Here is a 16,612-nt window from a genome sequence, read left to right as displayed (position 1 = left end):
TTGTTTCGTCCATTCATCGGTGGGGCCGCTTAACGGCGCTCCTCTTTGCTTCCCCGGGACCTGTGGTAGGGAGAGGGAGGCCGGATCTTCCGCAAGGCCTTCGGGGTATCTCAAGGCCTTCTTTCCAGCCCTGCAGGCGAGGTCCCCCTGGAAAATAACCCTAATTTAAATTAAATCTCTTCTGGTAAAAAAATTCTGTCTCTTTAGCTAAGTTTGCTGTCGCGTCCCCAAACTGACGCCTGCGGAGCAAGATGAGTAGGGACCTCAGAGGCAGGGGATACACCCGGGGAAGAGGCTTTCAGGGGTGGCGAGGAGGATGGCGAGGAGGGTGGCGAGGCAGAGGACAGAAGGGAGAGTGGAGAAGAATGCCTCAGCCTGGTGAGTCAGCTCCTGTGCTCCTGCCTGTTCTGAAGCCATAATGCTTTATCACTGAGGCAGTTATAGCTGTTTGCCTCCCGGTGGTCAAAAGAATCACTGAGAAAACTTATAAAGTTTTATTATCCACATTGTTTTAATCACTGCTTTAATTTTTATTTCAATTTTTTATTTTAGTAAGATCTCAACTAGTTCAATCGACGTTGGACCAGTTTATTCCCTATAAGGGCTGGAAACTTTATTTCTCTGAAGGTATTTTTAGACCAAAATTATATGTAGTGATTATTTTATTGTCTTCCCTAGAGCTGTTTATAAGTTGAAGGGATAAGTTCAACAGAAAGCATTTGAAATTAATATTTGTTATATAAAAATGTGAGTACAATACAGATTTTGTTCTTGTGGCATACTGTAATGTCTGCTGTGGGCTCCTTGGAAAAGGTTCTTGACTAGTATAAAATATGATCTTTCTTAAATCTGTTCAATTAGCCTCATAAAACCTACAAGTCTATCAAAGACTGGAATATACATACCTCTGCTGTATTCTTCTTGATTCTATGTGCCTGTCCTATGTCATCTTAGACGAAGTTCTGTTTTATAACAGGTCTTAGAACATTGCTGTAGTACTATAGAGATTACCATCTTGCTCAGTTTTGGAATGCAGAAAAATAATGGAAGAGAAATTGCTAGTTTATGTTTTTGTGAAATTGAATTAATAATTTATAGAAATTACTAATGCAATGTGTTTCTAATTAGCTTATGCTGACAAGTCTCCTTTTGTCCAGAAGACTCAAGCCTTTGAAAAGTTTTTCATGGAACGCATTGAACTTTATGATAAGGTAAAAGCAAAGCAAAACACCTCCCTCCCACAACCTATTGTTGATGTAATAACATTACAAATTTTGTGTATTGTCTCCATCAAAAATAATCTCCATCACAGATATGTTTATGATATGGTTTAGATGTTTATAATTTGAAGTGTATTTTATAATGTAAAATACTCCACAGGATGAAATAGAAAGAAAAGGAAGTATTCTTGTGGATTATAATGAACTGATACAAGACAGAGAATTAACCAAATCAATACCAAATATATCTACTGAATTAAGGGATATGCCTCAGAAAATACTGCACTGTATGGGTCTGGCAATTCATCAGGTAAATATGACATTCTAATATATACAACCATAACCCTCACAATGAAAAAGAATCACTGGGACTTAGAGACAATTATGTTATAAAAAACAAATCTCTATGTTTTTCTATCTTGCAGAAATTTACTGCTTATTCAAAACTCGAACTCTTCTAACTGTCCACCATTCCTGTATGGGCTACAAAATTGTGTTTTGAAAATGTTTTGGTCTCGGTGCATTTTGCTTATTTGTCATCAAAATAGCTGACTAAAACTAAGTGTAGTTCTAACACTTATTTAACAGGGAGTTCTAATTTCTGTTTTGTTAATGTACTGTGAGTTACATGTGCCGTGTCCCACCTCATGCCACTGGTGGGTGATTGGTGAGCAGATTCAGGAATTCCTGGCTCTGTTCAATGTCTCTAAGTAGCATTTCACTGCTTGTTGACAGGCAAGTTCTCAGATGTTTGTGCTTTAGTCAAAATAGCACACATTAACCAGCATTAAAAATTATCATATACCTTTTTTAATTAATTGAAGAAGCAAACACAACAAATGTGTTGATTTTAAATTCCCTTTAAAATGAAGTTTAAAACTGTTCTGAAGTAGAAGAACACTGTTTAATGGAGGTCACTGGGCAGCAGAGGGCTCTTTAGATTTCAGAAGCGGGTCCAATTGTAAGGAATGGTAATGAAATTTAATAGCAAATAGCATCAATGTTGCAGGGATCCTGCATCTGTGTCTGCCTTTCTGTTCTGTCTAGGTGCTAACAAAGGACCTTGAAAGACATGCTGCAGAGCTGCAGGTGCAGGAGGGATTACCGCTTGATGGAGAACCTATAATAAATGTGCCTGTCATTCATGCTAGGTAATGGGTGTTGAGTATTTGTTTTGTTTTGGGAGGATCTGTTTTCCTCTTGTCCAATGGTTGTCAGTGTCTGTGTGTGGTGCTGAAGGCTTACTTATTTTATTGAGAGATTTGGCTCTGATGCTAGTTCCAGAAGAACAGTCTACATTTTGCTTTTTTTTTTTTACCATGACAAAGTCTAGACTGTCATTGGGAAGACAAAAGTGAAATCAAACCTGCATATAAGCTGAAGAAACAGCTTATAACTAGAAAAGCTTATAAATAGTAAAGTAACTTACAAGTAGAACTGCTATTCTGTGAAACACATATTGATTAAAAACAGAAATGTATTTAAATTTCTGCTGTTTACTGTAGAAGTTAGGAAGGCATTATGATCTGGCCTTTTCTTAGCAAAAGGCTTGCCTTTGTAAAGAAGTTGATTTGAATGAAGGGTGTGGACCAAAACTACAACTGGTACTATTTATTATTCCTGTATGGATGTTTTGCCAGTGGTGTGTGAGGATGTGGTACTTCATATTAGCTTAAATCTATTAAATGATTACTGGTATGAAAGTGTCAAGAATATTAATTCTAATTAATCAAAATTTAATTTGAAATAATAAGCTGAGGTTACACTAATTCTGAATAATAAAGAATCATAATTACTGTTATCACTTTAAAAATGTGACTTCCTTTTGATTTCTTAACGAAACAAGTCCTTAGCATGATTATTTTTCTTCTTTATCAGAAGTAATAGTGTCTCAAACTTCAGGAGTCTGAGGGGGACTGGGAGTATAAGCCCCCCAAAAAAAATAAAAATTTTTTTTTAATTCCCTTTTGGTCCTGGCTTGAAATGGGGAAGCAGCATGTTTTGACATGGCAGGTGGATTTAATTTGGGGGGTTGTCACACTATGATATATTTAAGTTTTGCATTGTTACAAAATGGCACCGTTTTAGTTCACAGTAGAATGTTTAGGAAAAACCTGTGGCCAAACAAAAGGTATATACAAGACCTCATATTCTAAGAGACAGTTATGGACCATTGTCCTATAGAGGAAAGTATTAAATAAGGCAATAAAATATCATGCTCCTAAAATGCTTTCGGCAGTATAGGGAGGGTTGAATGATGAGATGGTGGTGCTCAGGGTCCTAAGCAGAAGGAGCAGGGAAAACCTTGGATTTCAGGAGCCAGACTCTTCTCGCTGGTGCCCAGTGACAAGACAAGGGACAGCAGGTAAAAATTAAAAGGCTTAAAATTCCATGTGAACACAAGAAAATGCTATTTTACTGTGAGAGAGGTTGTGTAGTCTCCATCTGCGCACATATTCAAAACTCAGCTGGACATGTCCCTGGGCAACCTGCTCTAGCCGACCCTGCTTGAGCAGGGGGGTTGGACTAGACAATCTCATGAGGTCCATTCCATGATAAATGATTCTGAAGCTTGTTATTCTGAATTATTGACTAGGTATTCTTTATTGTCCTTAAGGTGCAGTGTGTTGTACCTGATGACAGGTTCTTATGTCCTTGAAATGAAAACTCAGCCTTCCTTTTGGAGCATAGGCATAATAAATCTTTGATCCTTTTATGTTGCAAGTGTAAACTCTGGTCTTAATCTGAAATAATTCAAAGAGTTGGTTATAGATGACTGTACAGTAATTTCTGTGGTATTGCTAGCCACAGTTGTTTCTAGGAAGGAGCTGTCACTATATAAACAAACTATACAGCTGTTGAGGTATAAACATTTGAGGAATATTAAATGTTATGCTGCTTTCTAGAACAGGAATCAAAGATTATGCCATGGGTCCACAGACAAAATATTTCATTGTTCTGGATTACTGTTCATAACTGGTGTGTAAACTTGTCACTGGGTGTTGGATTTTTTTGTTTGCTTGGGTTTGGTGGTGGGGGATGGGGTTTTTGTTTGGTGTTTTGTGGTTTTTTGTTTGGTGGTGTTCTGCATTTAGTATGGTAAGCTTTCAAAATGTTAATGCTTAACTTTTTTGTAGGGTGTACAACTATGATCCACTAACTCAGCTGAAAAATGTTCGGGCCAACTGCTATGGAAAATATATTGCCTTGCGTGGTACTGTTGTGCGTGTCAGTAACATTAAGCCTCTCTGCACTAAGCTAGCTTTTGTATGCAGCACATGTGGAGATGTTCAGGGTGTTCCTCTACCTGACGGGAAGTATACTCTTCCAACTAAGGTAAGTTAAAACCATTTAACTTCATACTTTTTTCTTATCTGTAGTGATTTGACAAAAAGCAGCACCACTGGTGTTTAAAAAAAAAGTGCTGTATTTGCTCTACCAACTATAAGTCAGAGTTCAGGTGTCTGTGCTTCATACCTCTTCGTTAATTATCTATGTGCTAATTTGTAGCCCTAATTTAACTAGCTTTTTTCTTGAAATTATGTTAAGGAATCACATTGCTTTGCTTTCTTTTTTTTAATACAAATAAGGCAATTTCAAATTATGATTCTAAAACAGGATTGAGAATGAATTAGAGTTACTATTATTACAGTGCCTTGTTCCTGAGTGCCGTGGCCGGTCCTTCACAGCTGACAGAAGCTCTCCTTTAACCACCACAGTGGACTGGCAGTCTGTTAAGTAAGCATGTCTTCCCTTCTGCACAAAAATTGAGGGTAGTCAAAGTGGCAGGATGGCTCATTCCATGCTACACTGTGTAATTTTGGTCATCTTACTCTTTCGGCAATGTCTGTATTATATTTGTATCACAAAGAGGTTGTTTTATCTGAGCACTAGTATACTTTGTATATTAAACCTACTCAATATAATAGCTTCTTCGAAATTCCTCCTGCTGTGACTGAGTTCTTTGAGAAATGTTCAGTTTGTGTTCTTTGCAGCTTTTCTCGATCATTTCTGGTTGCATTTATTAGTTAATGATTCCTTTTAATGAGCTGTAAGTCAGTTAGAAAAGGCCCATTAAATTACATTGGTCAGCTGTGACAGTTGACTTGAATGAACTGAAAGTAAATTTGAGGGTTAAAAATCTTAGTTTGAAGTGATATTGAGTGTCCCCCAGTCCTTGGGGTGCCCTCAGTAGAAGGAAAAGAGCGCTGTGCCTGCCCATTCATCTGCTTTCTATGTTTAATGAGCAAGTAGGTATTCCTAAAATTTGAGAGACGTTTGGTATGGGGGAACAAGTTACTGTTTCTACAGAAATTAGCAATGTTAAAGTGTAGGAAGGTGGACAGTGGATCTGTTTTTCATTGCTTCTATCCCACTATGTGCTATCAGCGCTATGACCATCCTACTATTGCCCCATAATATATGTTCAGAAGTGTTTGATGTGTTGTTTCTTGTCCATCCCATTAGCTTACTGCAGTAAGAGTGTCAGCTTGGAAAAAATAGGACTCTGCTTACTTTTCCCCCACTTCTTGTGTTCAGATTCTGTGAAGTTCATGTGCTCTGTATCAAAAGTCTTATTGTGCAAAATAACATCTAAATATGTTTGGGTTCATTAAAGTTGTGTAAGAAAAGTCATTTAAAAAAATCATTAAAAAAAATACCGCTGACATTCTTGTCAGCAGCTCTAGAGGGTGCTGTTTATTGGAGCTTAAGAAAAGTTTGACTGAGCTTCAAGTAAAACTATCAGAGTTCCAAAATTGGAACCTTTTAAAGAATTTGTTAGTTGCTAGCCTCTTGCAACTATACGAAGAGTGAGCTACTGTTCTGTTATGGTCTGAGGAATTTCTTGGGCTTTGCTAGGGTTAAAATGCTAGTTAAGCATTCATCAGGGCTATAAAGTCTGACCTCTTAATTTTTGTATATGAGGTCCATCTTATTTCATGTACATTAGCACTGATGAGCTTGTTCATGTAGAAATAGAAGATCTGAATTTCAACACTGATTATTTCTAGAGTTCATAGTTATTGTCTTTCTGGGTTTCAGGCATAATGTATACCTATTTATTAAAGTCTGAACTGAAAGTGTTTCTCTAAATTCAGCACTGCTGTTTCTAGTGTTTATCAGGGCATTTCTGCTGTCTCCTTTTTCAGTTTAGAAAGGATTGGTTGGAAGCACACAGCTGCAGATCTTGTATGCTGTAATTGAATTGGAAATGTTATGCATGGAGTGTATGCTCACCTCGTGTTTTGCAGGGTGCAGGAGCTCATGTCAGATGATCAGCGAGAAGCAGGCCGAATCCCTCGCACAATCGAATGTGAACTGGTTCAAGATCTTGTGGACAGCTGCGTCCCAGGAGATATCGTCACAGTTACAGGGATAGTTAAGGTGTCGAGCACTGAAGAAGGTAAAATACATCATCTGAGAACACCTTTCCTTAGGGTGGGGATTTTTCTGGTGACTACGCAAGATCAACAATCATTCCTCCCTTAATTTGAGCTCTCAAAGTTGTAAATACATTAAGTGTATATTTCTTCAGAAGTTCCCAAATTTTTATAACAAGGAGTTATTTTAAAAAAGCCAGAAGCAGCGCTGTCCAAGGGGAGCACTGTCTCTAATGTCCTCTGATAGAGAGAGGGTTTCATAATTGTCCAGACACAATTATGGTCCTGAATCTCAAGTGCCAGTCTGACATCTGATGTTTCAGTATGTCAGATGATAGGAAGGCCTTCTCTGGACCACTAATGTAAGCGGCACATTTATCTCCTAAAGTATTTCTGAGAAATCTTCCTCCTCACTCTTCTTCGCACCCCCCCCCTTCCTTCTTCCCCCCCCTCTTCTCTTTCTTCTTTTTCCCCCTCTTCAAGTGAGGCTGTAATAGAATATATTTCAGAGAACTGCAGTACTGATTTACTGTGATACCACATTCTCTCACTGCTCAGTAACCATTGGAGCATATAGAAAATTATTAATTATTAAGCTACATGTTTAATTCTTCTGCACAATGGATTTTTTCCTCTAAACATTGAGTGGAAACATTTTATATTCAACTTATATTGGACTACAATAATGCAATAAAAAAAAAATCCAAAAACTTAATTTATTCTGGGAGAAAATTCTCTATACACATATACCCTCCTAATCCAGCAAAATATTTTATTGTGTACCTAAATGGAAAGAACTTACAGAACAAATGTAACTAGAAACTTATTTTGCATCAATTTTTGAAAATGTAGATATTCAGTTACATACCTATGAACATTTTGCACATGACTGTTGTTGTCGTTTAACCTTCCAGGCAGCTAAACACCACACAGCTGTTCGGTCACTCCCTCCCCACCCCAGTGGCATGGGGGGATAGAATTGGGGGGGGGGGGAAGTAAAATTCATGGATTAAGGTAAAGACATTTTAATAGGACAGAAAAGAAAGGGAAAAAAAATTATAAAAGGATATACCAAATAAGAGATGTACAATGCAATTGCCCACCACCTACCAACCCATGCCCAGTTAGTTCCTGAGCAGCAGCTCTCCTCAGCCAACTCTCCCAGCTTATACACTGAGTGGGACACTGTATGGTATGGAATTATCCCTTTGGTCATCCTTGGTCAGCTGTCGTGGCTCTGACACCTCCCAGTTTTCTGTGCACCCCCCACCTTCTTGCTGGCAGGCCAGCATGAGAAGCTAGACAGTCCTTGACTGCTTAGCAACAACTGAAAACATCAGTATGTTATCAACATTATTTTCATCCCAAATCCAAAACACAGCACTATACCAGCTATCGGGAAGAAAATTAACTCTACCCGAGTTGAAACCAGGACACCTGTACTTAATATTTCTTGATTATCCTATGCCATTTGTAAATAACATCAGTACTTGATATAAAAAAATATTCCTTCATCCTTTCTCAATCTTTCTAACAGGAGCATCTAAAAATAAGAATGACAAGTGTATGTTCTTGTTGTACATTGAGGCAAATTCTGTCAGCAACAGTAAAGGACAAAAACCAAAGAATTTTGATGATGAGACTTTTCAAAGATCATTCATGGAGTTTTCACTTAAAGACCTCTATGCTGTTCAAGAAATACAAGCTGAGGAAAATCTGTTGAGGCTCATTGTGAAGTAAGTTGTGTTAGACCTAGACTTGGTCTAGGATTAGACTTCTGAATCGGCATGACCAACATCAGAGAAAAGTGGCAGCTAATCTTAAAGCTATGAAATGTCTAAGGCTCATGCAATAGATACCATAGAGATTTAACAAACTTTAGCGGGCGAGGGGCTTGGGAGGAAGTCAAAGTATTGCAGTGAGGATGTTAGGACTCTGGGACGGATTTAAGGGTACAGGGAAGTTAAGAGTGTTTCAGTTCAACCCTGAAACAGAAAGCCATGGTTAAAAAAGGCAATTAATTAATTTTGCTCCTCACTGAGCAAATTCAACTCACAAGCACTATTTTGTTTTCTGCTCTGCTTTTCTACATCAGAGGTAAGAGGTGCAAGAACTGAGCAGAGGGTGTGAAAGACCCTCAGTTCAGGCTGAGAAGTAATCTTCTATTTGGGGTGTCCCTTGGGTCCTCCCAGTGGAGTCAAAGAATATGAAACTAGCACCTTTAAAAGGAGGGCTACAGTTACTTGATAAAGATAAGAATGAGTGCAGAAGCCACTGGGAAAATGGTTCTTCGTGTTTTTGCCAACTGAAATGAAAGGCTTTTCTTATCGTTTCAAGAGTATCTGGTTATCTGAAAATTTCAAGAAATTTGATGCTGCTTTTACATTTAAATTGCTCCTGTTGTAAACTCAGCAATAAATAAACAAAAGATTTATAAATATATAAAAGTATTCTGTGACAAGGGAGACAGAGCAAGTGATTATTTAACAGTAATGCAAGATTTATATTCCACTTATGTTACAGTGTTCTTTGTTTTTTCAGCTCTCTTTGTCCTGCAATCTATGGCCATGAGGTAAGTAATTTAACAGCTCTGCTTGCAACTTCAGTTTGAAATGTTTATGCCAAACATTTCAGTTTGAAATGTTTATGTAAACTCCTAAAGGATTTATAAACCTTCCCTGGGGTGGGAGGAAGAGTGTGGGGACTGTATTTACAGGTGATTGTGACTTTCAGTGACAAGAAGGTGGCAGCCTTATACCCTTAAGTTGAGCCATCCAGAAAGAAAGGGCTATTACAGCCAGTTCTAGGGAACTGCTAGTATTAGTCACCATGATCAAACTTTATTAGTGTTGGTATGTACCACTACAGATTGTAAAGGCAGGTTTGGCCCTGGCATTATTTGGAGGATGTCAGAAGTTTGTAGATGACAAGAACAGAATCCCAGTGCGAGGAGATCCACACGTTCTGGTCGTTGGAGATCCAGGATTAGGAAAAAGTCAAATGTTGCAGGTATGAGTTGATTTATTTCTATTTCCTTGATTATATTTTTCTCTAATTCCTTGTTATCTTGACTTCTTGTAAGCATGGTAGGATAGCTGTGCTAAAACCAAAGGGTTACTTGAGCCTGGCTGGAGCTATCTTTTCATGTAGGATGCCTCAAATATAGGGTAGTACCCAAAGGGATCCTCTGCTGCCCTCTCCTTCCAGGGAGCCTTGCAGAAGGGATCCAGCCTGTTAAAACACTTATCAGAGCAGGTATATTTGGTCAAGCCTGTGGACTTTCAAGTATAGGCTTGCTGTCCTGCCCTTATATATATGTTTTTTTTTTCCACCAACCCTGTTACCAGGTGAGGAGTTTCACTCCTTACTATCTTCATTTAGCTGATCCATTGTCAAATAAAATAAGTACAACTCTTGGAACTAAGGCAACTTTAAATACCTTCTGTGAGGTTTACTTCTATTCTATTACCCTATTTCTATGTTTCTAGCACAGATCTTGGATTTTTGGGAAAGGGACCTGCTGCTGCATTTGGGGCTTGGGTCTGTGACAGAATTGGATAGTAGTAAGATTTTTTTTGTCTTAAACTGAATGGTTTTAAAGTTCCATGTCTCTTCCCATGGTTACTGTGAAGTGAAAGACAGACAGGAGAGAACCAAAGCTGTGTAGAAGCCTGTTTTGGTTTTTTTTTGGTTGGTGGTTGTTTTTTAATTCAGTACACTCTGCCTGTCACATATCTAGTACTGAACAAATATGCTTTGGGTGTTGTCCTTTAAATAAAAAATAAGCACCTGTAACTATAGAGATTTACAGTTATTAACTGTATTCTAGGCAAATTTAACTGCAACACGTCTGTGTTCAAGCTTATCATACTTTGCTTTTCTAGTTCATATTTCAAATTGTAAGCTGCTTTCTGGACAGTAGAAACATAGGACTGTCCTTTATCCCCTAGCTGTGGAGAGAACTGAGCATGCTTCCTCTGAAGCAGCTTGTGTTGGGCACCAGGACAAGATGTTAGTCTCAATAGACCTTGGCGTCTGAAGATACAGAAATCATATATCTGCAATTCTATGGCAGATAGCGTGTTCCCAAGTATTTCAACATACTTCGAAATAGCTAAATGCTGTGCCCAAAGCCTTAGTAGTTTTGATAACACAGTAGACATGGCTGTGTGGCAAGTGTTTGTGACGAAAGTTATTCCTACTGTTTTGCAGAAGTATGTCTCCTGGGGTTGCAAGGAGTTTTAACTTTACTGTTGGGACATGTTAAGCAAAAAGAAACAAATGTGGTTTTGTTTCAAATTGTTTCTCTAGAATTAGGCTTATGAAATTCTTCATGTTGGGGTGCGGAAAAAGTATGTTTTTCTCTTCTAGGCCGTGTGTAATGTTGCTCCTCGAGGTGTGTATGTTTGTGGTAATACTTCCACCAGCTCTGGCCTGACTGTTACTCTGTCTAGAGATGGTGCTTCTGGAGATTTTGCCTTGGAAGCTGGTGCTTTAGTGCTTGGAGATCAAGGTAACATATGTAATAGTACAGGTTTTGTATGAGCAAATATGGAGGGGGGTGTGTGCGCTGCTGAGTCTAAGGTTAACTACAGTGCTTGCACAACCGTGGACTAAAAATGTAAATTCAAAGTATGATATTGGCTTTCCATGTCTTGGGAATTTCTGAGCTTCTCCAGTGACTTCTCTGGAGGTGGCTCCTGCTTTCCTAGGGGTTAGGATGTGGAGGAAACTGGAGTTCTGCAATTCACATACCAGCCTTATTTAATGTGTCAAAGAACTAGGATTTCCTTGTTGAGAAATCTCTGACCTGATGGCAGCTACTGGATTCTTACTGTTTTTGAAAAATAGCTGGCTTATGAGATTCGTCATCTATTTCTATTTTTAAAAAGCTTGTTTTGTCATCTCAATGTGTAATCAAGACACTGCTTCCACAAGCCAGGCCAACTTTATAATGATTCAGCTGCAGCAGCATGAAATGAAAACAAACCTTGCTGAAATGGAGACTTGGTCTGATGTCTCCTGCAGTCCCTAAGATGTTAGGTTGGACTTCTGATGGATTGTAACATACAACCTATCAGGTTGTACAATCAGCACTGGATTGTAGCATACACTTGTCCATCAGTTAATTGTTTTCTAATATGTCTTTATCTTGTGTTGATTGCTTCCAGGTATTTGTGGAATAGATGAATTTGATAAGATGGGAAACCAGCATCAAGCTTTGTTGGAAGCCATGGAACAGCAAAGTATCAGCCTTGCCAAGGCTGGCATTGTTTGCAGTTTGCCAGCTCGGACATCCATTGTTGCTGCAGCAAACCCAGTTGGAGGACATTATAACAAAGCCAAAACGGTGTCCGAGAACTTAAAGTGAGCATTTTCTGAAATGCTGCTTATATAGTCCACATTCAAGAGTAGGTATTTCTGGCAGTTTTGTAGTTTGCAATTGCTTTCTTGTTTCCTGGAGCTTGAACACAAACTTACTCTAATAATTTTTCATGGCTCTTGAGAGAAAAATTGCTATTCTATTTGATTCAGAATGAATAGGACAGGATTTTTAAAGTGTCTTTGGAGTGGAGCAGAGTTGCTTTAATTTTTCCACTTCTTTGAGTACTGTGTGGTTTTCTTGTCTTTACTGTAGAATGGGGAGTGCTTTACTGTCGAGATTTGATTTAGTTTTCATTTTGCTGGACACCCCAAATGAAGATCATGATCACTTGCTGTCTGAGCACGTGATGGCAATCCGAGCTGGAAAGCAGGCAGCATGCAGCAGTGCTGTTGTGACTCGTACCAACACACAGGATCGCTCTGTTCTCGAAGTTGTTTCAGATCGACCTCTGCTTGAAAGACTAAAGGTAGGACTTGTCCTGTGACTCCCTGTGCGCCTTCCTGTGGTGTTCCTTGCATTGGGACCTGTCAACCCATACCTGCTGGATGTCCTCAGTTTCCCGTTCCCATTCTTCTCATGATAATTGGCTTTGAATTAAAGAGGAAGCATTTAAGGCTCTGGCCACCAGTTTCTAACAATTGTATGTTGTAGCTAACATTACCTGGCCTGCTGGAGCTGCTAAAGATGTGTCTCAAGCCATCTTTATCTCCACACAGAAGTAAATTTATTAGCTGAGCTGTTTTTTTTTTTGGTTGCTGTAGTGAGAAGACACTTTGCCATGAGATGCTCTAAAGCAAAGATGGCGTGCTAGCTTTCAATAGCTACAGAACTAGACTGGATGTAATAATTGGATAAAACACAATGTGCTATGAAGTATTGAATCCAAATAAAACAGTGTATAAACAAATCCTTGGGCGTCTGCAACTCACAACAGATTTGGGGATTACAGGAGAGGAAGCATATTTCTTATTAAACTTAAGTGATCAGTTTGAGGGCTGATATTGTCAAATGCCAGGTCTTGGGAGGAATATCTCCTACTGGAGCTAAACACATGTACTTTTGGAAATGGAATGTCAGTAGTGATGGTTTAATCTTCTGTGGAGATATAACAATTGGGAAATTGAATTTTCTCTTCTTGAGAAAGAATTCTTGACATAGTTGAATCATATTTGGCACTTTCTTATTATTGCAAATGAGAAGCTTCAGCTGCTTTTTCTGAAATGGCCAAGTGTGTTTAATTACATGTCTAAGCATAGTGTATGGACTTTTTAAGTACACAGTTCATATGGAAAGCACTAAAGCCCTTGCAGTGAAGGTGTCACCAGATAAAGCATAGAAGATGAAGATTTTATGTTAAAACTTGTATTGTATAGGGTTCTGACAGATAGAAATCCAAGCTCTTTGTAATTGGATTAGATCTTACCGGGAGAAAACTTTGATGCCATTCCACATCAGCTGCTGAGGAAGTACGTCGGATATGCTCGGCAGTACGTTCACCCACGCTTATCTCCAGAAGCTGCTCAGGTCCTCCAGGAATTCTACCTTGAGCTCCGGAAACAGAACCAAGGAGCAGACAGCACACCAATCACCACAAGGCAGCTAGAGTCACTGATTCGACTTACTGAGGTAAACTCAAGCTGTAATACTTAAGGGATTGAAAGCAAAGAGATTATTCCTAAACTAGTACTGATATCCTATAACTTTTGACAGCTTCTTCACAGCCATGGTTGTTTTTTTTTTCTTTTTTTAAAAAAAAAAAAGGTGATAATGCCAGAGACTTACAAATGCTTAAGAGCTACTTTGCTTAAAGCCTCTTATAAAATAAAACACCCTTGAGGGAGTGGAAAGAGAATCTATCACATTCTCACAAAAGGAGAAAAAGGTAGGTGCAGATGGGGACAAGCTGCTGCCCATCTTGAACTTAAACTGCTACTGTTTTCCCTAACACTATGCCTTAATAACACTATTTGTGATCTGCTGCTTCCCAAGAATGCACTGTTAAAAGCAAATAAACTTGAAGCTACAGTGTAATAATGTGAGTATGCAGGAGGTGGCACTGGAACACTATCGGAAAAATAGAAGAATCTTCCTTTAAGTCCTGTATGCTCGGGTTCCAGCTCTGCTCCTAAAATTTGTGCTTGTTGTAGGGCAAATTGTAGCCTTTTTTCATGTCAGCTACAATATATCTTAAATATAACTTTGGGGTTTTTTCTTCCATTTTAAGGCACGATCAAGGCTGGAATTAAGGGAGAAATCTACAAAGGAAGATGCTGAGGATGTAATAGAAATAATGAAATATAGGTAATACACACTGCTTTAAATAAAGTATCACAGTGCTATTCATTCAAAACTTTTTTTTTTAAATACAGATATGCAAACACAGTGAAGAAATTACTTTATCAGGTTTAAGCCTACTGATACTACTATTCAGATTTGTTAGCTCTTTAAAAACTGACAGCAGCCCTAATTTGAATACCGTTGCTTAGGCAATAGAGTTGTATCATTGTAGCAGTTACGTATACTAGTGCAGAATAACTTAGACATGAGGTGCTGCCAAAGGTTTTTCTCTTGTGTGATTGTTCTCTGTTGTTGCAGTCGAACAATTTAAGTTCAAGTGATTTGGACAGATGCTTAGTCTAGGTTCCCTAGATAATTATGTTCTTAGTAAGGAATGGTTTCTTATGTGGCTTTGAGAACTTAGTTTCTCAAGCAGTTATGTTTCAGGAAGCAAATTCATGTACTCTTGCTTTTATCTCCTGTTGATTTTTTTTTTTTAATGTACTTTTAGCATGCTAGGAACCTACTCTGATGAGTTTGGAAAACTGGACTTTGAACGTTCACAGCATGGATCTGGGATGAGCAATCGGTCACAAGCGAAAAAATTTGTTTCTGCCCTTAACAGTATTGCAGAGAGAACTTACAATAATCTCTTTGACTTGCAACAGCTTCGACAAATTGCAAAGGAGCTACAAATACGAGTAAGTTTAGAAATGAAGCATTTCTTCAACAAACTGCAAGACCAGTCAAAATTATTTATTGCAAAATGGAAATTGGAGAAGGCACATGTATCGTGTGCACCTCCGCAATCAACAGAAATAAGCAGTGTTTGCTGCTTTTAGGCTGAATATTCTTCCTGAATTGCCTTTGTTTGTAAACTTTACTAATCTTACTAGCTGTTTGACAGAAACAACTCCTTGCATTAGTAAGGGTTGGTTCTGCTTCTGAAGCTGGTCTTCAACAAGGTCCTGTTTTGTTTCATGAAAGGCAATTTTGGTTTCAGTATACTTTACTTCCTCTGGCTCCCCAAGGGACACACCTATTTTAATTCCCAAATTTAGACTGTTGTGGTGTCCATGGTCTATTTCAACAGAGCAGTGATGTTTCTGCTTGGCCTTCTCCGGCCAAAGTATGCCTTTTGAGTTTTGATTCCTGCTTCAAGTGTCCTAATATTGTAACTTGATAGGAACAGCACGTAGGACAGATGGCCACAGATGTCTTTTATCCTGTAATTGGTTTGCATTCCATACGAGGGGGGCACTTCAGCCAAACAAAGATATCGATAGCTAATTCTACTTTTTGCTTCATGATAAAGAGCTTTTACAGTTAAATGCCAATTCAAAACTTAAAACTGGATTTCAGGTGTAACAACTGAAAAGTGGTGACGATTAATTTCGCTTTATGGGACTTATTATGGGCAATAATGCTGTTCTTTCTATTACCTACTTCGGCCTCCTAGGGCGAGATAGCTTCAGTCTCCAAACTTGTTCAAATATTGACTGTGCATAATTCTGTCCGAAAGAACATGTTATTGCCAGCTCTCTTATTGCATGATCATTCATTCATTCAAAGACTAGTTATATATAGCTAATTCAATTAATTCTAATTTTCTCTTTATATATAGAATTTTTTGCCCATTTGCAGTTCTATACCTGTACCAAATACTTGGAAATCAGTGAGAGTTGTTGAAATTGTAGAAATTGGACTTTTTTTTGGTAGATACTTGTGTTTCAGAGCTTAGATTTATACATATGTTACTCTTGTATATTTTCTGTATGCCATAAAGTGTGTAAGTAAAGCACAAAAGGGTGCAACTGACTGTATGCCACCTCCTAGTAGGTCAGATGTTTGCTAAGGAACTAACCTATTTTTAGCTCACTTTATTTCACTAAGTTCTTTCAAACTGTTTACATTGCTTCAGATACATTAGAAGAATGACTTTTTGATATTTATTTTTGTCTGTCTTTTTCCTTTTCCCAGGTATCCGATTTTGAAAGCTTTATTGGATCCCTAAATGATCAGGGTTATCTTTTGAAAAAAGGTTCAAGAGTTTATCAGCTTCAGACTATGTGAAAGGGTTACTGTGGTAAACTTTCTCGAGACATAATCATTCTATCTGGAATAGACTGATGGGCCTGCAGCAATAAAGCATGCTGAACCACAGCCTACCGTGGTGGTCAATGTGCTGCTGGCACTGTCGCTTACCAAAGTGTGAGATTCCCTTTCGGAAACTAGCAGTGCCCACAGGCTTGCTTTAAGCTGCCCTAGGACAAATGGATCCGTGGCATTGCTGCTTGACCTATCCTATAGGTCTGCTAGCCCGAAGCAGCTAGTCTTACTGCCGGTGC

The 16,612-nt window shown here is 38.5% G+C and overlaps 1 protein-coding gene across 1 annotated transcript; it reads left to right on the top strand.

The window, feature by feature from the left end:
* Positions 1-251: 251 nt before the first annotated feature.
* On the top strand, positions 252-16,337 carry MCM8 (minichromosome maintenance complex component 8). The gene is made up of 18 exons (XM_010296886.1): positions 252-382; positions 557-627; positions 1,129-1,211; positions 1,381-1,530; positions 2,268-2,371; positions 4,358-4,556; positions 4,873-4,958; positions 6,473-6,624; positions 8,139-8,337; positions 9,143-9,173; positions 9,470-9,610; positions 10,973-11,114; positions 11,773-11,968; positions 12,240-12,453; positions 13,404-13,613; positions 14,212-14,288; positions 14,776-14,965; positions 16,245-16,337. The coding sequence occupies exons 1-18, from the start codon at positions 252-254 to the stop codon at positions 16,335-16,337; spliced, it is 2,469 nt and encodes an 822-aa protein (XP_010295188.1).
* The last annotated feature ends 275 nt before the right edge of the window (positions 16,338-16,612 follow it).

Source organism: Phaethon lepturus, unplaced genomic scaffold (assembly GCF_000687285.1).
Source record: "Phaethon lepturus isolate BGI_N335 unplaced genomic scaffold, ASM68728v1 scaffold28281, whole genome shotgun sequence".
Classification (NCBI taxonomy): domain Eukaryota; kingdom Metazoa; phylum Chordata; class Aves; order Phaethontiformes; family Phaethontidae; genus Phaethon; species Phaethon lepturus.
This window is presented reverse-complemented; position numbering and strand designations above follow the sequence as displayed.